The sequence below is a fragment of the Cetorhinus maximus genome, chromosome 1 (genome assembly GCF_964194155.1).
Source record: "Cetorhinus maximus chromosome 1, sCetMax3.hap1.1, whole genome shotgun sequence".
NCBI lineage: Eukaryota > Metazoa > Chordata > Chondrichthyes > Lamniformes > Cetorhinidae > Cetorhinus > Cetorhinus maximus.
In genome coordinates this window covers 39,667,222-39,691,322 of record NC_135879.1, presented here as the reverse complement: position 1 = coordinate 39,691,322, position 24,101 = coordinate 39,667,222, and the positions used below count along the sequence as shown (strand labels likewise).

At 41.5% G+C, this 24,101-nt stretch overlaps 1 protein-coding gene across 11 annotated transcripts in view; it reads left to right on the top strand.

The window, feature by feature from the left end:
• Nucleotides 1-24,101, top strand: part of kiaa1109 (KIAA1109 ortholog) — a 533,049-nt gene that overhangs the window by 409,229 nt on the left and 99,719 nt on the right. For 6 of the 11 annotated variants that reach the window (XR_013576358.1, XM_078539938.1, XM_078539953.1 and 3 more), the window contains 3 exons: nt 6,226-6,331; nt 14,800-14,862; nt 18,543-18,781. Coding sequence is in view for 10 of the 11 variants with exons in the window: in XM_078539938.1 (XP_078396064.1) it covers nt 6,226-6,331; nt 14,800-14,862; nt 18,543-18,781 (408 nt within the window). In the remaining variant the exon portion in view is untranslated. The remainder of the gene's footprint in view (nt 1-6,225; nt 6,332-14,799; nt 14,863-18,542; nt 18,782-24,101) is intronic. The other 5 variants (XM_078539971.1, XM_078539945.1, XM_078540014.1 and 2 more) reach the window with 2 other exon arrangements.

Below are 24,101 nucleotides of genomic sequence, written 5' to 3'. Positions count from 1 at the left end.
CTTCCACCAGACAGCATTCAGATGAGAATTATTATTACAGATGAGAAAGGCCCTTTAGCCCATTTAAATTCATCCATGTCAGTGAGTTTGTTATTTGATGGTGTAGGTTTAAGAAGGAATATTGGCTTGGTCATAGGAATGTATAAGACTAGCAAAGACCATTATGTCCACTGGTTAGGACTCAGTTGGAGCTCAGAATGGCCACCTTTGCTGGATTCAATTCTGGGCACCACACCACACTTTAGGAAGGGTGCCTGGACTACAGAGAAGCTGCAGCAGAGATTTACTAGACTGATAAAGGAATTAAAGACTTCAGTCTTATGGAGAAGCTGTTACTGTCATCCTTTTTGAGAGGATGTTTGTTAGGGGTGTTCTAAATCATGAAGGGTTTTGGTAGGGCAAATGAGGAGAAACTGGGTGGAATTTTCCGATCCCGCTGGCGGCAGGCGTGATAGGTGGCGTGCATGGAAAATATGGCCTGACCTGCTTCACGACGGCATGAAGGCAGGTAGCAATCGTCTGCTCAGCCCGACAGTGGCGGGCCGCGTTTCCTGCCATCGGTTGGCAGGGAGCTAACTGTAATACATCAGCATATAATTAAAAGGCCATCCCGCCAGGCTCTTGGAACCCCACCACATTGTCTGTCCACGTCAGCGGGAAAGCACGTGTTTCACAACACACAGGCAATGTGTGCACTTGGCGGCCTTCACCTTGGGGAAATTGAGGTGAGTGAGCAGCGGCATTCTCCACAGCTCACCTATTGTTTACAGGCCTCAGGGGGCGGGGGCAACTGATTCCTGGCCCTGGAGGTGACTGCAGAGGGGGGTGAGGGGTGTCTGGGGGCAAGTGCTGGTCAGCCTCGGAGGTGACTGTTGTCTGGGGGGTGGGGGGGGGCATGGTGTCAAGTGCTGCCCTGGCGCTGCATCCTTTGCACAGGCAATCAAGGTGGGGGGCAGGGTAAGCAAGGGAAGTGGCCACACATTAGGGACACCTGGAGAACTGACCATGCCTCCGCAACTGAGACAGATCAGGCACAACAGTGATATGATTGGGGTTGGGCTCCTAGCCTCCCTGCCCATGCAAGAAATGTGGAGATACCAAAGGGTCACCAAGTGCTCTATACCTTACACCCACCCTCTGCACAGACTTAGAATCTGCCACCCTTTATTGGACCCTGGAGCAGTTGGACTGCACACGGTGTACAATCTCATCGCCAACGCTGGCCATGTAGCAGTCACTGCTGGAGGCACTCACAGCTCCTTGCAATCTCAGGGTCCTGGCTTGGACCAGTGTTCCCCATGTCGCAGGTTGACAAGGCAGCCATGCAGCGCACTCATCTCTGGCCATCCGAGGGGGTGACCAGCACTCTCTGGGAAGCATTAAGGGGCGGTCATACAGGGCCAGGAAAGGTGCTAAGTACAGCTATGACAATTACGTCTTTCTCTCTCTCTCTCTCTCTCTCTTTTTCTCAAGCTGCAGGATCATGGATCCTGGTGACCTAGCTGTATGCCTGATGGCCGACAGAGACTGTAGAAAACTGAGGCGAGAGCGACTGAGGCTCCTGGTTGTGCAAAGGCAGGAGCAGCAACCGCATGAAGAAGGAGCAGCAGGGGCTCCCGCACACGCTGCTCAGGAGTGACAGCGAGCTGTGGCTGGCCGGCGCCTAGCGACACCCAGGGTCTACAGACGCCGCCTGCCATTCCTGCAGACGACTGAGTACCAGTGTCACCGACTACTGCGCATGTCTAGGGATCTGGTGGCTCACATCTGCCACTTACTGCAGGACTTGGCGCCAAGGGGACATGGAGGGCATCCACTGCCAATGGCTGTGAAAGTGACCGCTCAATTTCTATGCCAGTGACTCCTTTCAGGGTTCCACAGGTGACCTCTGTGGGATTTCACAACCTGCCATGAGGTCACGGATGCCATCTTCTCCATGGCACACAACTTTGTGCATTTTGCCCGGGACCGGGACAGCCAGAATGCAAGGGCCATTGGATTTGCTCTGACCTTGGGATTCCCACAGGTGCAGGGTGTGATTAACTGCACTCATGTGGCGCTCAGGTCTCCGTCGCTACACTCAGTGGACTTCATCAACCGTAAGGGCTTCCACTCAACTCAACTTGCAGCTGGTATGCAGCCACCAGAAACACATCCTGCAGGTGTGCACATGTTTCCAGGGAGTGTGCACAACACCTGCATCCTGAGTCGCTCGCAGATCTCTGCAATCTTCCAGGGTCCACAGAGGCTGCAGAGTCTGTGGCTGATGACACCCGTGCGGCAGCCTCAGACTGCAGCAGAGCAACGCTATAATGAGGCTCATGCAGCAGCTCACAACTTGGTGGAGCAGACCATCGGGATGCTGAAGATGAGGTTCTGGCACCTAGACTGGTCTGGTGGCGCCCTGCAATACAGTCCACAGAGGGCGTCACACGTCGTCGTCTGCTGCGCCATTTACAACCTAGTGCTGCAACGGAGAGAGGAGCTGGCTGAGGAGGAGATGGAGGAGCTGCACATCTCGTCCGTTGAGGAGGACGCTGACAGGGACGAGGGTGAGGGAGTCCCTGGTGGTGACTATGATAGGGTTGAGGCTCTCGCATTGGCTAGACGAGGCAGGCACACTCGGGAGGCCTTCATATCTGCCAGATTTGTGGAGGATGATGATGACATGCAGTGAGGTGTCCCCATAAATCCTTACATTCGCAATTGTGAACGTTTGCTCCAGTCTGGCTTATGGCAGCGCCAATACCCTCTGTGAGAATTCTCCTATCATGGAGATGCAGTGGAGGCCCTAATAGTGGCTCGATCGCAGGAGGATGATGACAACATGCAGTGAGGACACTCCATAGATCTTCACATAGCCTCTGAGAATGTCTAACTCCTGTCTGGCCGAGGGCAGCTCGCTTGCGCTCCATGATCAGGGCCATCTCATGGATGCAGCCATGAAACGCATCTGATGCTGATGCCCTTCAGGAGCTGGTACAGAGCACTACTGGTCGCAGATGCTGGTGTGATGCGGGCCAGCCCCACCTTAAAAGTGCTGAGAGCACACAGAGAATGAGAGAACCCTGTGGTGCCTGTCCACCTCATTCTGGCAGCAATGACCAGCACTGCTGAGGTGCAGGTATCAGTAAAGTTTCCAGGGAATGTGAGGCTTGCCCATCACTGTGGTCTGAAGGTTGCACAGAGCATAGGGAAGAGGCCCTTGACTGAGACACCTGCCTTTTATCTTGTGCAGAAAGGTTTCACATCTGAGTGACAGGGACACTGCTCATCTGAACAAGGATCCATAGACAGGGAGACATTCTGAGGAGTTAATTGATAATAGTGAACAGTATGGCAAGTGATCAACACCCATGCCCAGGCTGTGCAACTACTTCTACTAACTTTCCTAAATCCTGCCTCTATTACTTGGTGCTCCCCAGATACCCACAGCAGAGGTGGAGGCATCCTGCTGACTATAACACCCTGTTTGTGATGACTTTGGCGGGCTGCAGATGTGCCTGCGAAAGCAAGGGGTATTGATTAGTACATGGCAGTGGCCTGTGAAAGGGGACACATCACTCACAACATAGTTGTCTGATGGATGTTGCACTGCTGGATCTTCACTTGGTAGAGCAGCGCCGACTTCACTGTCAGCAGTGGGATCCCGATCATCACCAGCCTGCTGGATGGCTCTGTTTTCAAGTTCTGTCGGAACTTTGATCTCTGGCATCCCTCCATCTGTCTGCGACCTTTCCCTTCTGTTGTGTGACAGTTTGTCCTGCGTGGATAGAGATGGAGAGAGTGTATCAGGACACCTGCCGGGCCAGATGATGAGTATGCCTGGCCTGTGTGGGTGGTGAGTGGTCCCATAGACTGGTTGAGGACAATGACGGGGTGTGCCTTAAGGAGTGAATGGCTATGTCCCTTGCACTGGCAGTGAGTGAGGGCCCTGTGGATGTGTGATGGGTTTGTGAGTGAGAGAGTTGGGAGTGATGAGAAGAGTGACTTACCCTGGCGGAATGGAGGCGATCGTTCATCCTTTTGTGGAACTGGGTGACTGTCCTCCTCTGCAGGGTGTTTGCCCTGACCTCCGCTGCTACCACCTCCCATGCCGGGTTGGTGAATTTGCTGCTCATCCTACGGCCAGAGCAGGGGTAGATCAAATCCTGTCGGGCCTCTACAGTATCCAGCAGTCGCTCGAGGGACTCATCGTTGAAGCAGGGGTCCTGCAGCCTTTTTGCCTTTGCTGGCCATGTCTCCCAGGTAGCGGTGGTGAGCTGGTGGTGATGAGCGCTTTGCTGATGGCTGCCTTTTAAAGATGGTGGCCAGTGCGATGCAACAGCGGGGTGATGGCGAGCAGGCGAACGAGAGCCCGCCCGCCATGGAAACTACGTGTTTCCCAGGAATGAATAAATAATGAGGCGGGCTTGGGAAGATACACCATGAAAACCCGCCATTTTCGTCTGCAGGTAGGACTCCGTTTTACCTGCCTGCTACAGCACTTAGTGCAATTCTAGGAAAATTCCGCCTACTATTTCTAGTGGCAAGGGAGTTGATAACCTGAGGGCACAGAATTAAGGTAATTGGTAAAAGAACCAAAAGTGATGAGAGGAAAAAAAAATCACAGAGAGATTTGTTATGATCTGGAATGCACTACTTGAAAAGGTGATGGCTGCATATTCAATAGCAACTTTCAAAAGGGAATTGGATAATTACTTGAAGAGAAAGACGGGAAAGAGCAGGGGAGTGGGATATAATTGCATAGCCCTCTAAAGATTTGGCACAGATACAGTGGGCTGATGGTGTTACCTGAGCTGTTATTAGCTTATGATTCTTCATTTTATGATGGGAGGCAAAAATTTTGAATAAGTATTAAAGCTTCAGTGAATTGCTGTCAGTATTAACACTATTAACATATCCCAGCACTCATCTGTGATCTGCCTCTTTCTCAGCTCACTGCCTGCTTTTGTATTGGGATTGGATTGTCTATGAATCATTAGTGATCCTTAAAAATCATGTTAGGAACATCTGAATGAAACAGTGGAACAAAAACATAATTTGTACTGGAAGAGTGTCCTCTGGCCAGAACCTTTTCCAATTACCGAGCTTTTTGAGGTAGTTGGTGGCTTTAGAGATTATTGTTTTTAACAAGGAATGGTTGAAGTAGGCTATTTTTTTAATGTGTGTGTGTGTAAAGAGGTAGCCAGATTGCAATTTCTGAGACATAGCAAAAACAGTATAAAACCATGGATGTTGAAAGCCCCCTTTCAATTGAAACCCCACCCTTCTCTCCCACCTCCTCTAAAAGCTTAGGAGAATCAATGTAATCACAAGGCAAAAGTTACTGAACATTCTGCCTCTAATGGAGAATCTGACCACTGGGTCCTGCAGATCTTGCTCACCAGCACAACTAAAGATAAAATACGCTTGCACAGATGCTGCAATATCTATATCTGCAGATACGCATGCCAGACCCACTTTCCAGAGTCAATTAAAAGCTTGTTTATATATGTAGATATTTCAGTATTTGTCTTTTATTTTTAATTGTGATGGTGAGCGGGATCTGCAGGAACCAATGTTTGGACTATCTATTGGAGAACAGTGTGTTCAATAACTCAGTACACAGAACAGTCCAGTGCAGCCCCGGTGAACAGAGCCTCTCTATCCCAGCTCATTGGCTTTGCCTGAGCAGCAAGTTCCTGGTTTCAGTCTTGCAGCCTTTTGCCTCCAAAACCTCAGGGGCAAGCTTACGCCCCTCCCAAGTTATGAGGCGTGCATTCACCTCAAGTGACTCAGAAGCTAGAAACAAACGAACATACCTCAAGTGAGTAGGTTAAAAAAGTTATGGGGGTGGGGGTGGCTTCAACAGATCTGAAAACCCGGACATTTGAGCAACCTGAAGAAAACTGTTGGGACGCTGGGGTGCTTAGTAAACAATCCAGACTGTCCCAGCCAAACTGGCACATCTGGTCATCGTACTAATGCTTTTAGTGTCATATTGCACAGCCTTGAGCATGTGGAGATTTTGACCTGGTTCAGTTTGAAATATCCTTTGTTTAAAATGGAAAAGTCAATTGTATGTAAGCCTGTCTAGTCATGAATTTGTGGTGAATTCATGCATTCGTATTGATTTATGCAACATAATCCTAATTGTTATTTCAAGTTGTTTTCAGTTGGAATATGTAACTATTCACTGTATTGTTGCTCATTGATATCACGTTCACATGAGTTTTTCTTTAGTTCTAGAGTTGGTGAGGCAGAAGACCCTAATGAAGTTCAAACTCCAGAACCACCTGTAACTGGAACAGGAGCAGGGCCAAGAGTGACTTTTAAAGTACAGGAAACGGTAAGGGTTTCGTGGAGATTAACAATTAGATGTGATACAAAATGATATTCCTTTTTAAGGTGCCTTTGAGCAGTATGGGAGAAAACAATACAATGATATTGGATGAAAGTCCACTACAAAATAATCTCGCATACATGAATCAAGTCGGTTTAATGGGACAAATGGTCTTTCTCTGGATTTTATTATACTCTAATAGAGAAATTGGTTTTAATTTTCTAGATGTTTCCAAGGAAGTCAGGAAAATTTTAAAAGTATAGCTTTTTTAGGTTGGCTTGCCCTGGAAACGACCATCCTAAAGATGAATATAATATAATTTAACTGAATGTTAAAATCTTCCAGATGTTTTGTTTTTGCTACAGAAAGTAAATGCTATTGCAGGTTGTGTCTTTTTTTTAAAAAGCACAAATCATCAGATACTCATTTAAACTTAATTTTTGCTGGTAAGCTAGATAATAACACGTGACTGGAAACGTTATTGGCATTTTAATGTTATTAAGTCAATGGTTTAATTATTTTGCATACGCACTTAAGAAAATATGAACATCAAGCTCGGTTTAAAAAAAATATGAACACCCAGTTTGGTGAAGAAGAATGTATTTGTTGACATCTCAACAATAGAAAAGCGATTGCCATCATGTCATATGCTGGTGACTCAATTTTTAAATGAACTGCAGATGTAGAAGACTTGATATGAAAAAAAACACAGAAGCAGCAAAAAAAAAACAAAGTGAAGAAACAGCAGGTTGGCTGATAATTTAGTTTTACAGGACCTAGCCCTGGAATCGAATGTTCCTGAATAACAAGTTTATACTAGTTTTAATGTTCTCCTGGAAATGGATCAAGATTTTAATTTTGAACAGAAAAAACTTGCATTAAATTATCATAATGAAACTTCATCAATACTTTAGGATGTCAACTAATCAATATTAATATTACATCTTTTGTTGAATTTAATACTTACAAAATTATGTTTATTTTATTTTCCCTGAAAACATCTTATTACTGAAAACAGCCATTAAAAAATTACGTTGAAGGCTCCCCTTTCGTTCACTCTCTTTCCCGCCTTCCTGCACCCCATTCCCATCCCCACTCCAACTCTAATTGTCCTATGAATGAAATACATTTGGCTACCTCACACTGAATTTCCAGTAGTCCATGAGAATGCAACATAATACTGCCAATAAATAGGGCAGGTGATTTTCTGTTGCTCAGAAACTGGCGTTTAACTGTCTGATTCTTTTTACACAAAATTGCAATATATGGGTAGCAAACATATGTAAGTATAGTACTTTATAGTTTCCTGGAGCAATATATTGTGGAACCAATTATGGTTAAAGCTATTTTAGATCTACTGTTATGCAGTGGGGCATAGTTAATTTGTAAACTCATAGTAAAAGATCCACTGGGGAAAAGAAATCGGGCTGGATTTTACAGCATGCTATTGTCCCTACTGCCCCTTCCCACCATCCCCCCCAGTTAAAGGTCAGGGGGCAGCCCACCCAGGCAAAGTGGCCAATTGGCCATTAATAGACTGGAGCCAGGGTTTCTGCCCCTCAGGGACAGGAAGTCCTGCCTCAGAGGCCAATTGGAGGCTGGCATCTATTAAGCACAGGCACGCTGCTAGGGGCAGTGGCCACTGCACTTGGATGATGAGGAAGTGAGCTGCACTGGATTAAGTTGTAAGTGTCTGGATGTCTCTATGGGTACCAAGCTGGCAGGCCTTGGCAAGGTGGGTGGGGTCTGGAATTTGAGAGGCCACTGGGGTTGGGGAACCTTGGGAAATGGGTTGGGGTGGGGTAATACTTTGGGGAAGCTCTCCAATGGGTCCCAAGAGCCAATTAAGGAAGGACTTGCCCCCGCCCTACCATGCATGGGCTAGCCGCATGGCGTGAGCCTCTCCTGCCGCTGGTTAAGTTCCAGCAATAGCAGGATAAGACCCTAAGTAGGTAAATTGCTGTTAGGGGCAATGGGTTGACAGTGAGGAGGCCGCCCATTGGATTTTAATTGTACCGGCCTTCAAACCTGTAAGTGGGGTAGCATAAAATCCAGCCCATCATCAGACAGTTGAGTTCCATATTAAGTTTGAAAGTAATACATCCCTGTCCCAAACAAGACTCTGTTAGGGCAGAAGCTTCGGCTCGATGAGCAGGGGCGGGCCTCCCGACGTCACCATGCATCATTTAGATTTTCAGTTCGGCGGGCGCGCAGCCGAGTCTACTGTGCACCCACCGAAACGTCTAAGGCCCATTAAGGCCATTTCAAAACTAATTAAGGCAATCAGCTGAGCTGCCTGTCCAACCTTAAGGTTGACGGGCAGGTGAAGAGCCCAGGTGGCCTTCGCATTTTTCATGGAACCTCATCCACAGGCGGGGATGAGGTTTCATGAATGATTTCAGATTTTCAGAAAAATTTTTATTAAAATTAACGCACATGTCCCAGCTCATGTGACAGTTTCACATGAGGGGATATGTCATAAAAATTTTCTCACCACTTTATTACACTTTTTAGACTTAAAACTTATCTCCCTGAGGCACTTCTGTGCCTCGGAGATTTCTGCGCTCTTTCACACACATGCTTCTGGGTGCGCCTCACGCTTGGTGGGCCTTAATTGGCCTGCCCACATAAAATGGCGGCTTGGACCCGATCGGGAGTGCTGATTGGGTCTGCGTCCGCCTGCTCCCGCACCGCCCGCCCAACAGGCAGAAAATTCTGCCCTTAAACTTAAACAAAATCAATGACTTAGGTATGAAGGAAGAGCAGGCTAAGGTTGATTGGGTAAGTAGACTAAAAAGTGTGGCAATAAATAAACAACGGACATTTAAATATAGACAATAGACATAACAATAAACATTTAAAGAAAAATTCAAAATGTTCGACAAAAAATATATTACATTAATAATCAAAAACTCAGCAAGCAAGATCCAACAATGGCTTACTAAGGAACTTAAGGATAGCATTAAATTAATAGAAGAGGCTTACGATGTGGCAAGGAATATTGATAAGCCTGAGGATTGGGAGTGCTTTAGGAACCAGAAACGCAAACCAAAAAGTTGCTAAAAAAGGAAAAAATACAATATGCGAATAAACTAGCCAAGGATATAAAAATCCCTTGTAAGATTTTCTACAAGTATATAACAAGGAGAGTAGCTAATGTGAAAGCTGGTGTCTTAGAGGCCAAGATAAGAGAAATTATCATGGGGAATAAAGAAATGGCAGACCCGTTGACTGAGTATTTTGTGTCTGTCTTCACAGTAGAAAACACATATTACATATCAGAAATAGAGTATAACAAAGAGGTTTTAAAAAAGCAAGAAACTCAAGCTAATTAATATCAGCAGAGCTAAAGTATTGGAGAAATTTACAGAACTAAAATCGGACAAATCCCAAGGATCTGATGGCCTACATGCTAGGGTTCTAAATGAGGTAGCTATAGAGAGAGTGAATGCACTGGTTATGATTTTCCAAAATTCCCTAGATTCTGAAACAGTCCGTGCAGATTGGAAGTTAGCAACTGTAGCTCTGCTATTAAAAAAGGAGGGAGAGAAAACAGTGAACATCAGTCATTAAGAAAATGCTGAGATGTCTTATTGTGGAACTCTTAAACAGTGCACATAGAAAATCATGGTATGATCAAAGTCAACGTGGTTTTATGAAAGGGAAATCATGTTTGACAATTTTATTGGATTTCTTAGAGTATGTATCTAGTAGGGTAGATAATAGGAAGCCAGTAGATGTGGTATACTTGAATTTTCAAAAGACATTCGCTAAGGTACCACAAAAGATTTATACACAAGATAAGGGCTCATGGAGTTGTGAGTAATATATTAACATAAATAAAGGATTGGTTAATGGACAGCAAGCAAAGAGTAGGGATAAAGGGATATTTTCAAGTTGGTAGACTGAGACTAATGGAGTGCTGCAAGCATTACTGCTAGAGCCTCAGCTATTTGCAATTTATATTAATAACTTCATCAAATAGACGAAGAGCAATACATCTACGTTTGCTGACAATACAAAGTTAGATGGGAATGTAAGCTGTGAGGAGAACGCAAATAGAGGCTGCGAAGAGATATAGACTATTATGACATAACCGATGGTAAAGGCTGAGTTGTTCAAATCCCAGAGGGAAACTTGAAACAACTGTCATAATCCATTTTTGCAATGTGTAGTTTTGAGATGCAGACTTTGAATTCAGTAGCGATAAGGAGTTTCATGGTTTTTATATAAAACTAAATTAAACATTTATTAATTTAACAACAAATTAACCACCTTAACATGGCTACAAATTACTACCATAATAACTTTTTAACAAATCCCCAAATTAATCACCCTAAGTAAATCTCCACTAAGGCAACAGTAACCCATAGACTTTAAATAGACACGAGGCAAAGCACATTTGACTGTACAAATTCCAAATGAGGTTCCTTTACAAGTTGGTTGGAGGCATACAGGCTGGGTAGGTCTTAAATGCCTCTACATTACACACACAAATTCCGTTTTTTATATACCTAGTTTTCACTTTGAATGTAAATTTTCCATTGTATCACTAGGTCTTTTGAACTTCAGCTCTTCTAGCAATAAAACCCCTTTCATAGCACCAATTGTATTAGCAAGCCGAAAAAATAAACACATTTTTTAGCTGCTTCTAGCTAGGTGCAAGATTTTACCCACAGCCTTGAATGAATAAACATTCAACAAATGCAAATGAACACTTTTCCTTATTGTTCTCCTTACTGTTCACTGAATTAACATCTCAAAACCACTATACATCAAAGGACCCAGACTAGCTTGCTTTAATCCAATTAAGACACACACCTAGACACAGAATTCTATTTTAAAAAATAATTTCCAATAACATTATACATGTTAATATCTCTTAATGACAAAGACAAATTAAGTGAGTGGCAACAGATGGCAGATGGGGTATAATGTGGGGAAGTGTGAGGTTATTCACATTCATAATAAGAATAGAAAAACAGAATTTTTAAAGTTGTGGAACTTGTAAATGTTGAAGACTTGGGTGTCTAAATAGAGAACATAGAAAATTAGCATGCTGGTACAGCAGTAAGGCAAATGCCATGTTGGTCTTTATTGCTAGGGGATTGCAGTGCAAAACTAAAGAGGTCTTTCTACAATTGTACAGGGCCTTGGTGAGACCACACTGGAATGCTGAGTATATTTACATAAGGATATCCTTGCCTTGAATGTTGTACAGTGAATGTTGACTAGATTAGTTCCTGGGGTGAAAGTGCTGTCCATTGATGAGGCTGAATAAATTGGGCCTATACTCCCTGGAGTTTAAAAGAATCAGAGATGACCTCATTGAAACATACAAGATTCTGAAGAGGTTTGATAGGGTAGACCTGTGCTTCCCAAACATTTTCTACCTGTGACCCCATTTTAATGCTTGAACATTGATGCAACCCCAGAGTGGGAAAGCTTGGGGGAGTTGCTGAATGGGGATGGGGGCGGTGGTGGCGTAGGGCAGAGACTTGTTGAGTGAGTGGGGCGGGGGGATTTTTTTTTCCCCAGAATGGCCTGGAGGCAGAGATGAGACCTTGGAGTTCAGACCTCCGAACCACAGCACACGTGCATATCATTGGGCTTCGGAACTGGTCCCAGGGCTGTTCTGCCAGAGTCACTAATGCACAGTCGCCATTACTGCCTCAGAGCTTGTGACCCCCATTCACTCAATGGGGTCATGACCCACGATTTAGGAACCCTTGGGGTAGACACTGAGAGGTTGCTTCCTCTGGCTGCAGAATCTAGAGCACGGGCATGGTCTCAGGATTAGGGGCTGTTCATTTAGAACTGAGGAGAAATTTCTTCACTCAAAGTATTGTGAATCTTTAGAATTCTGTACCTCAGAAGGTTGTAGATGTTCCATCGTTGAATGTATTTAAGGCTGAGGTAGACAGATTTTTGGCCTCACAGGGGATCTAGGCATATAGGAGCGGGCAGGTTAGTGAAGTTAAGGCCAATGATCAGCCAAGATTGTTTTGAATGGGGGAGAAGGCTCAAGGATTCTTTATGGTCTACTCCTCCTATTTCTTATGTTCTGTGAGATTTTGTACAGTGCTTTTTTGAGATTGAGATTAAACTATATTTGGGGAGATAAATGCTCTACATTTTGTCCCATCTTTTTGTAACATATCCTGAAATGCTTAATAGGTGACAGAGCTTCCGTCCCTCAGCACTGATTTTCCTGAACTGCATAAATACATGTATCTTCCGAAAAAGAAAACAAAGGCCTGTCTTTATTTGAGCTTTCAAATTGCTGTGAAGTAATTACTAAATTAATCAATGTGAAAAGGGCAGCATAACTCAAGACGGTTAGATGATCTTACCTCCAACCATGTTAAAACCAAATGGGGGCGGCTACCTCTAAGAGTGCAGTGTAAATGCAGTCCCATGTTAAGCCAAGTTTAAGAAGTTGCCAGGCAGCACACTAGATGTCTTCAAAAACATGTCTCTCTGATTGTGCTTTTGGTTCAGTCCCTGAATTTTTCTTGTCCTTTTTGTCATTGTTGAGCAGCTTAGGGCGTCCTAGTGAGATGCTACAAATGTAAACTCTTGTACAAGTACCAGTCTTGAGGCCATTAACTAGTATAAGACCATTCTAGGAGGATCAGTCTGGACCTTTATTTAGAGTTGAGATGTTTCAGCTAAATTCCACTTCTGTTTGCTAATGAGCATTATTATTAGAGTTTAATTTTTATTTTCTGATTTGATAAGTTCAGCACAATGCCTCTTTCATTCTGCTATCAGCTGGGAGCTGTAGTCATGCTGGTGGTGGGGGGGGGAGGCGGGGATGGAATTTGAAGATTTTATGTGTAATGATGCGGCATATAATAATGTCAGGATAACAAACTGAACAGCCTAGAAAAAAAACTTTCACTATCTTGGTAAGATTAAGGAAGAAGTCAAGTCTATTTATTCAAAGTTCTCCCCTACTTCATAAATAAAAAAAAACTTGTCATATTCTGAGCTGCTGTTTTTGTAATAGTTTTATTACCTGGATGGAGATCCTTGAGTCAAATCCCCCTGTCTGCTTGGATGCTCTGGTCCTACCATCAATACACCCAGAGCAGCTGCAGATTACAACGTTGGAGGAAAACATGGTACTCGGTTTTGCTTAATCTTCAAAACTAAATGTTGTTTCCCATTCCTGTTGTAATTTTTCGTGCCATTCTTCCCCCAGATTCCCTTAATCTGCTATGCCACACCATGAACATTGTCCTAATGAAAGAAATATACTTTGATCAGTTCTGGGCATCTGCTGCTTTACAATGAGACAGCTAAGAGGTGTGAATGTGTATGTTAGGCTTGTTCACCCTTCAATACTTTTCCTCACAAGGAAACAACTGTCCTTTATTTATTTCTTCCAGTAACTTGACTAAAATCAAAAGTCTATTAGGTAGATCTCAGTAAATAAATCATACTGCTGCATGCTAGTTCATACACTTTCTGCTCTTGCAGAAATCTCAAGACATTTCCTTTCACCCTTTGCAATAAAAGAAGGTTTTAAAAATGGCTCTATTAGTTCCTAGGATATTTTTGGATGTTTATTAAAGGGCATAACAGCTGTTAATACAATATTCCAGATGAAAATGTCAGGAAGTATTAGTCGTCTCCACGTCTTGAAAATAAGCATCTACTATCTGCATTAAGCAGTTGAACAATTACTCATTGTAAAGTATTGTGAATTATTATTAATCAATTAATAATTGTAAACTCAAACTACAGGAAAATGTAAATTGAATTATGGATCATTTCTATTTTCAGTCTATTTCGTGCTATTTGCTCTTATTTGTGTTGGAAAGAGTTCCTAGATGGTTCGTGCAAGATTTAAAATGTTAACTTGGTTAAAAAATTAGTTGTTGCATTGATATATTTCTTTATCTTCCTCTTAGAGGACAGTACTCACTTCCTTCTTTTGCACCATTGGAAGCAGACAACTGGTTCCCAGGTCTCACCCAATTTTGTTGTTAATGGTCTGCAAGGAGATGCACAAGAGCAGGCTGGCAGTGACTATTACTGAAGACTCCCCGTGCACTTTGTTCGGCATGTGCATGTTACAATAGATTTAAGATTAACAACTTTGTACAAGATTGCAATTGCAAACTCTCATCCCACCATCTGTGTCACGTTGGTCTGACAATATGACCTATTTTATTGGTTTATTACACATAGGCAATAGAAGTTTGGAATAATGGCAACCACATTTTAGCAGGTGGTTATCATCGGTTGAAACTATTAGTGAAACATGTTCTGAATATAGAGATAAATCATACTGACACATATTACAGTAATTTTAAAAAGTCTTTACATTATTACATCTGTATCATCACAAAGGCTTCTGTTAATGTAACAGGTACAAATTTGTATTTGTGTTATAATCATATAATGGGAGTGTGGCTTTCTGTAAGTTGTTATATAATTAAATTTTCCTTTTTACTTCATTAAAGCTGAATGATACAGCTTTGGGCCTTACAAAGCAAGCCAGCACACCAAAGGAAGGGTATTTTCAGGTACTGGTTAAAAATCTGTTCTGCAACAAAATTCATTGCTACATGAGGAAATCTCCTTGAAATTCTATCAACTTTAAGCTATACAAGTTCAACTTAACAGCATTTATGTGGTGTGATTTCAAATTTTTACATTGAATATAGCAGGTTGTTTATTGGATAATCAACATGTACAGCAACACCAAACTGCTTTTGCATCACAACAAATGTGTTGCAAATGTAGTGTAGCAAGACACTGAAAAACATTTTGTAGCATTTGTGTTAGAAAACCAGTTTTAAAGTATCATTAAATAATAATTAAAATATGGTTGCAAGGGATTTATTTTAACTGTGCAAATGAGATTAGTGATGCACTGACAGTATCATCTCATTCAAAAATGAAATTTATTCATGCTCCATAAATGTTCATGAACTTGTATGGCACTTGCTTATTAACTAACCCATACAATTTCTTTGATCTACAGGCAATTTTAATTAGCACTGAATTTGCTTCATTTAATCTTAATCTCCATCTTCATGATCTAGGGTTAGGCAAAATTTTTATTTGGCTTTGTAATGAAAGTTGGGAACCATTGGCATACATTCGGAAATTTACTTAACCACATGCTTCACTTTCATTGTATACTAATGTTATTTTTCATGTATTATTGTCTGAATGGACAGACAGATATTTAATGCTGCATTTCTAAACAAAGGGCGACCTGGCCTTCCATTGGAATCAGAGCCCAATGCATACACTTTGTGATAGTGGTGGGATTTCTGCAATTGGCCTCAATGTGTCAGGCAAGGAGAAAATAAGCTGGGGAATTTGCGCTGATGGATCCTTGCTGGAAAGTGCTTAAGTGTGAATGTCAGATGAGAACAGGAATTGGAGCTGGCTTAACCAGACATGATCAACGATTTGCGAACTTTATTGTTTAGGCACATGCACATATGCTGATTTGACCATCAATTTGACATTGAATTGTACCCCAATATATAATCCCGTTCAGAAGAGGAAGGAGGGAAACTTTGTACTGATCAAATTTCACCTTAAATTAAGCAATGATCCCCAGTTTTCCCTCAGTTCGGAGCACCTTATTTTCATAATGAGCAAAATATTGTTTTTTTTTTTATTCAACCTCCACACCTATAGTAAGGATAATGAGATCACCATGGAGAAGAGAGAATTTTTTTTTAAACAAATGCACTTTTAGTTCTTTTCCTCTTGTTGGTAACACTCCTATTGCTGTCAACATACTCTTGGAGAAGTTTGTTCTTGTTGGGAGATTCTTTATTGAACATCAGTACAATCAAACTTTTGAATAACAATCCCAGTTTCTCTAGTCTCCACATAACTGAAGTCCTTCAGCCCTGGGACCATTCAAGTAACTCTCACCTGTATCCTCTCTCAAAGCTTGACATTCTTCCTAAATAGTGGTTCCCAGAATTCGCCACAGCTGAGGCCTTAGCGGTGTTTTTAAACATATCAGAAAAATTAGTGGTTCCATTACTACTGACCCCTGGGGCACACCACTGCACACTTCCCTTCAGTATCAAAAGTAACTGTAGTATTATTCTCTGCTTTCTGTCCTTAGCTAATTTCATATCCATGCAGATACTGCCCCTTTAATCCCATAAATTTCAATTTTGCTAACCATATTATGTGGTACTTCATCGAATCCCTTTTAAAAGTCCATACACACAACGTCAACCTCACTATGCTCAGCAACCCTCTTTGTTATCTTATCAAAGAACTCAATCAAGTTAGTCAAGCACGATTTGTCTTTAAAAAATCCTTTCATCTCTTTACCCAAGCGCCAATTAATTTTGTTCCAAATTATTGTCTCTGAAAGTTTCCCCACGAGCAACATTAGTCTGACTGTCCTGTAGTTGCCAGATTTAACTCCCTCCCCTTTTTTTGAAAAGAGATGTACAATTTGCATCTCTAAATTCCTCTGCAACCACTCCCATATTTAAGAAGAATTGGAATCTCTAGCCAAAGCCTCGGCAATTTCCATGTTACTTTCCCCGCGACTTAGTGTATGTTCCATCTGAACCAGGTGACTTTTTCTACTTCAGTAAGGAGGCAAAAGTTTTATCCTCCTACCTTGTAATTCTTGGACCGCAAAGACGTATTACTTGATTGAGGCATTGGTTCTGTGGAAAATAATCATAAACTTTCAATACTCGAACAAATGATCTGTGGGACGTGTCTCCAACTTACTTCCTGCAGCTGGAAGTACATATCTAGGAAATTAAAGTACACTCCGCTTGTTGATTGGTTCGTCTTGGGTCTATATACAGAGGATTCCAATTAATATTGAAGACAATTTCTAAGCTCTTGGAGCAGTTAATTGCATTCAGAAAACCATTTTTTTTGAACTGGTGGTTTAGGACAGCAAGTGCTCCAACATTGCAAAGAGCACCAAGTGAGTTTGCAGTTACTCAGTGCCACAATGCCAGGCCTGTACTACTTTTGTATATTCATGTTTGTATGTGGAGACATACAGTAAATAAAAAATCTTAGCTTCCTACTGTTGGTTCAGTATTTATATATAAATGCCCCTCCCTGCCTTCCTTTCAATTTTTCCTCTGATCTGATGCTGCTTGGGTGTACTTTTAGTAGCTCAAAGCAATACTTGTATCTTGTACACCTACGCTTAATGTTGCTTTTTCTGGTCAAAGAACTAAAAGTGCAGTTGAAAATGAGTTACAAAAGGGTATAGAACTCCTGACCAAGACGATAACACAATAGAATCACAGAACCTGAAGTTTTAAAAGTCAGATGCTTAATTGATTTTTCCCACCAATCATTTGACATTAACAATATCCAGATGTCCAGCTTTTCAATAGAATTGAACGTTTTCCCTTTTTTTCTTTAGCTGTTGTGCCCATTAAGGTAAGGGGAGTTTGCTGCAGAATGGAGCATCCACTGTGAGCATCAAGCATTTCAAAGTCAGTCTGATTCAGAATAAGGTTTTCTGTACTCAACCAGAACAACCTGCCTTAGATGTGCACTCTCCACTGCACTAATGTTACATTTTTAAAATTTCACACACTTGCTGTCATGTGCCCTCTGAGTGAGATTAATATTTAGTCAGGAATTGTGAATCATTTTGTTCTCAAACTCATGGCAAGGAGCACTTGCATTGAAACTGCTCAAATTAATTTCACTCAAACCTCTAATAGATGACTTTTTTCAAAGAATAAAGAAATGAGTAAATATACTCGTGCTAGATAATGTAACATTATATATATTGCTGAAAAACGATTTGAACAACAGGTTTATATAATCTGAAGTGTCAAGTCAGAAAACAAGTTTCAAGTCACAGTATTGTTTATATTGGTTGCAAAATAGGATATAGTTGATTTTCCAACAAAAAGAATTGACTAATGAGATATTAATGACAACTTTGATAAAGGACTTAAACTTCCACTATCTCTAAAGAGGTATTTTAGATTGGCAGCAGACTGACCCACATAAGGTTTGTTCCACCCTCTGTTACAAATTTTAGAAAATGTCAAAGTTGGTGAATTCATTGTCAAATGTATCATTGCTCATTCCATATTACAAAACCATTCTGTCTGCTCAAGTATGGATGGTGATTGGGTTCTAATATAAACTAACATGAGAAAGTATTAATGCATGCAACATAAGTAAAAGTAATTTTGAACTTTTCAATTTCTTTCTATGGCATCAGTTCCCTGAGGAGACAGAATTGGATCTGTTATCAATCACCGTTGATAGTCCATCTCATTTCTCACCCATCAGTGAAAGTTCAGTGTTTAGTTCACCCAACAGGCTACATGTCGTTCAACAAAGACTTGCCTTCCAGCTTGATGACGCAAAGCGAGAAGACAGTTTGTCATCATCTAGTGAAGAATCTGACCGGGATGAAGAGTATGAAAAAGAAAAACCACAATACATCAGGAGGACACCGTAAGCACTCTTTGTCTAACTTACTCAAAATATTAAATAATTGGTTCTGGAATCTTTTGAGAAGAAAGTTTGAAAACATTAAGTTAAACTGTAGAATTTCATTAGGATAAATGTATCTATTTTCCGTGCTTCCCAGTTTATTTGCAACAGTTGCATTTAATCCAAAGGTTAGGAAGACTACTGTTGAAACCAGCAACGGATTTGTACTGTAATTTTGTTAAATTTCATTTACCATAGAGAAAGAGCAGTCAGAGAAGATATGAAAACATTAAAAGATACAAAATAGACTTAAAAATGAGAATGAACACAAAATAGTAAATATTTTGAATGATGCCTTCTTCAAGTATTGACAAGGGAAAGCACAAGAAAGAAACCCTCTGCAAACGGAGATGACTCTAATCAGTAAAAGAAAGACTTGCTATTATGACACAGCCGATGGTAAATGCTGAGTTGTTCAAATCCCAGAGGGAAACTTGAAACAAATGTCATAACCAATTTTTGCAATTTGTATGTTTCGAGATGCAGGCTTTGAATTCAGTTTTAATAAGACCACCGGGTCTCAAGGGGTTTCTATAAAACTAAATTAAACATTTATTAATTAAAAGATTGTAAGCACATACATATGTCTACAAATTACTACGATAATAACTTCTAAAATAAATCCCCTAATTAACCTGACACTCAGTCACACCTCTGTTAAGGCAACAGTAAAACACAGATTTAAACAGACCCCTGGCAAAGCACAGAGATAAAAACAAAAAACTACTGCGGATGCTGGAAGTCCAAAACAAAAACAGAATTACCTGGAAAAACTCAGCAGGTCTGGCAGCATCGGCGGAGAAGAAAAGAGTTGACGTTTCGAGTCCTCATAACCCTTCAACAGAACTGAGTAAAATTAGGAGAGGGGTGAAATATAAGCTGGTTTAAGGTGGGGGGAGAGAAGTTGGGGGGGGCGGGAGGTGTGGTTGTAGGGACAAGCAAGCAGTGATAGGAGCAGATAATCAAAAGATGTCACAGACAAAGGAATAAAGAGGTGTTAAAGGTGGTGATATTATCTAAGAGAATGTGCTAATTAAGAATGGATGGCAGGACACTCAAGGTACAGCTTTAGTGGGGGTGGGGTGGAAAGACTGACAGGGCATTACAGGTATAGATTTAAAAATAATGGAAATAGGTGGGAAAAGAAAAATCTATATAAATTATTGGAAAAAACAAAAGGGAGGGGGAATAAACAGGAAGTGGGTGGGGATGGAGGAGGGAGTTCAAGATCTAAAGTTGTTGAATTCAATATTCAGCCCGGAAGGCTGTAAAGTGCCTAGTCGGAAGATGAGGTGCTGTTCCTCCAGTTTGCGTTGGGCTTCACTGGAACAATGCAGCAAGCCAAGGACAGACATGTGGGCAAGAGAACAGGGTGGAGTGTTAAAATGGCAAGTGACAGGGAGGTTTGGGTCTTGCGGACAGACCGCAGGTGTTCTGCAAAGCGGTCGCCCTGTTTACGTTTGGTGTCTCCAATGTAGAGGAGACCTCGCTTACCATTTTGCCATCCCCACCCCCTTCCTGTTTCTTCTCCCTCCCTTTTTGTTTTTTCCAATAATTTATATAGATTTTTCTTTTCCCACCTATTTCCATTATTTTTAAATCTATACCTGTAATGCCCTGTCAGTCTTTCCACCCCACCCCCACTAGAGCTGTACCTTGAGTGTCCTGCCATCCATTCTTAATTAGCACATTCTCTTAGATAATATCACCACCTTTAACACCTTTTTGTTCCTTTGTCTGTGACATTTTTTGATTATCTGCTCCTATCACTGCTTGCTTGTCCCTACAACCACACCCGCCCCCCCACCCAACCTCTCTCCCTCCCACCCCCCACCTTAAACCATCTTATATTTCACCCCTCTCCTAATTTTACTCAGTTCTGTTGAAGGGTCATGAGGACTCGAAATGTCAACTGTTTTCTTCTCCGCCGATGCTGCCAGACCTGCTGAGTTTTTCCAGGTAATTCTGTTTTTGTCCTGGCAAAGCACACTCTGGACTGTCGCATTCAAAATGAGTTTCTTTCAGCTCTTGGTCCTTGCAGACAGCAGCTTGAGGCTTAAAGGCTGGAGGCTTTATTTCTTAGAATCCTTCTCCTTTTACCAACAGCCTTCCCTTCCATTATACATATTTTCCTCTTTGAATGCAAATTCTCATTGTATCACTAGGCTTTTTGAACTTTACCTCTTCTAACAATAAAACCCTTTCATAATACCAATTTTATTAGTAAGCTTTAGAAAAAGTAAACATGTTTGGTTTCTTCTGGCTAGGTGTAATATTTCACCCATTCTAGTGAATGGTTTATTTAAAAATGCAAATTTCCCCATTTACACTTCACCTTGTAACTTCCCTATGTTTACCTAATTAACATTTCAAACCTACTTCTCTTCTATACATCAAAGCCTCTGGACCAGCTGGTTTTAGTCCAATTAACACACACACACACATACACACACAGACACCACTAGAACTCTATTTTAAAATAATTTCCAATAACATTATAGACATTATTCTATCTTATTGACACTTGCATTTATGTCTTTCGTGACCTCAAGACATCCCAAAGTGGTTTACAGCCAATTAAGCCCTTTTGAAGTATAGTGACTCTTGTAATATAGAAAAACAGCAGCCACTTTTCATACAACGAGCTCCCACAAACAGCAATATGATATTGAGCAATTTGTTTTTAATGATGTTGATTGAGGGATTAATATTGATCAGGACATATTGAAATTTGAATTTAGGAATTAATACCAGGTATGTGTTGTAACCAACAAATACAGTGGTTGCTTTTTTGCGCAATTACAACAAAAATGTTTTTATTTTCAAAAAATGGTTGCGCGTTACATCGCTTTAAATGGAATTTAGTGGTGGGTGTCAGGGACTGTGGAAGTTCCAACATTCAACCAGAAAAAACAAATAGGAAATTGAGAGAAAAAACATAACAGCTCCTGAGGGCCTCCTGTTGGCGGCACATGTGGAGTACTAAATGAACAGCTGAGGTATACAATATGTTTTCTTTGTGCAGTCCTTTCAGACTAATTAATATTATTTAATCCCAACCATTAAAGAATTTATTTTCTGGTATTGCTCAGCTCTGGCTTGCTGAATCTTGGAAGATTTATCAGAGTTGAATGACATGAAATAACCTTTCTCCATTGCCAAATTTCCAGGGGCAAGTTTGATAATGACCTGGATTTTATAGTAATATTGAAGGTGAAATTGTCTCCTGTAAAATTGACAGTGATATCTGCACATGTATGGTGGAATGCGGAATTCCCTACGGACTGCAATCAAATGGAACTCACTGAACTGATGAGAATGCGCCCCTTTTTGTTATTAGTTGCACTGTAAAGTATCTTGAAAAGTTACACTGTGTTAAATGAGGTGTAACTGAGTTTTTAACAGCGACTCTGTTATATAATTATTGCTGAAACAGATCTCCGGCCCTGACAAACTAATTTTTTATTTGTGGTATTTCAAATTTCTCCATTATGTACTGAATTTTTTGTAGCAGTCTTTTAAATTTTTAAAAATTTGTTTGATACTTCAGCTTCTACCTTAGTTCTATTGTACATCTGAATCATTTATTTCGCTCTCTGTAAAAGTTCATTAAAAGTAAAGGATAATTAGTGCATTTTACACCAAGGTTTATTGTCTGTGAAAATATTTCAATGTGATTGGCTGCTTACCCTGCCTATACCACTTTTGTTAGATACCTTGAGATCCCCTTGACTTGGTGCTAGATTCAAACTAACAACAGGAAAGGGGAAATGTATGCCACAGAGATCGCAAGATCTTAATGGGCAACTTTCTTTGAGGTGAGTGGCAAGTTCTATCACTTTACCGCTGACTTCAAAATCCAGACCTATCTTTACAAAATTCAGATCTGACAAAGCTTTGTCAAGGAACTGCAATTCGTAGCCAGCGAAGAGAGGAAGTCCATCGAAAGTTAGATTTTTTTTCAATTGGCTCTGAACATCCACTCACTTGTTTATCATGGAGGTAGAGCATGCGAAATGAAGCCTTGGCTATAGAGCTGGTGTTGAAAGTTTAAGAAGATAAAAGTCCTAGGTTAAAATTGCTTCAAACAAACACATTTCCAAGGATTGATGTTATTTAACCCACAGTGCTGAGAGACACTGGGTAGGTGATTTGTGAATCACTGATGGTCATGATGCAGGAGCCATTGGACACCGGGAGGCACCAGTAGATGAAAAACAAGCTAATGTGATACCCAAATGCAGAAAGGGGTCAAATCCAACACGAGCAACTACATCAGTGTTACTTGCAATCCATGTAAAATAACGGAGTTGATTGTTAAGAAAAAGTCTGAGGATTATTTTTACAATAATAACTTAATAAACAGATTCAGAAGAAGTCCCTGCTTAACCAATCTCCTTGATTCATTTCTGGAAGTGACAACAGATGGTTTGTGGAAATACTTATCTTCAACTTATAAGAGGCACGAGTCAAACTGAAAGCTGCAGGGATTCCGACTGGATTCTAGGAAGGTGTAAGAAATAGTTTGAAGGATATAAAACAATGAAGAGTTTGATGAAGAGTCATACGGACTCGAAACGTTAACTCTGTCTTCCTCTCCACATTCATTTTCGGGATGTGGACTTCACTGGCTAGGCCAGCATTTATTGCCCATCCCAATTTCCCTTGAGAAGGTGGTGGTGAGCTGTCGTCTTGAACCGCTTTAGTCCTTGTGTGTAAGTACACCCGCAGTGCTGTTAGGGAAGGAGTTCCAGGATTTTGATCCAGCGACAGTGAAGGAACAGCAATATATTTCCAGGTCAGGATGGTGAGTGGTTTGGAAGGGAATTTCCAGGTGGTGGTGTTCCCATGTGTCTGCTGCCATTGTCCTTCTAGATGGTCATGGGTTTGAGAGGTGCTGCTGAAGGAGCCTTGGTGAGTTTCTGCAGTGCAACTTGTAGATGTTACACACTGCTGCCTCTGTTCGTCGGTGATAAAGGGAATGTAGCTTGTGGCAGCCCAGGTGGATAAGGTAGTCAGGAAGGCATATGGCATGCTGGCCTTCATTGGCAGGGGTATTGAGTATAAAAACTGGGAAGTCATGCTGTAGCTGTATAGAACCTTGGTTAGGCCACACTTGGAATATTGCATGCAATTCTGGTCGCCACATTACCAGAAGGATATGGAGGCATTGGAGAGGGTGCAGAGGAGGTTTACCAGGATGTAGGCTGGTCTGGAGGTTATTAGTTATGAGGAGAGGTTGGAGAAACTCAGATTGTTCTCACTAGAGCGACGGAGATTG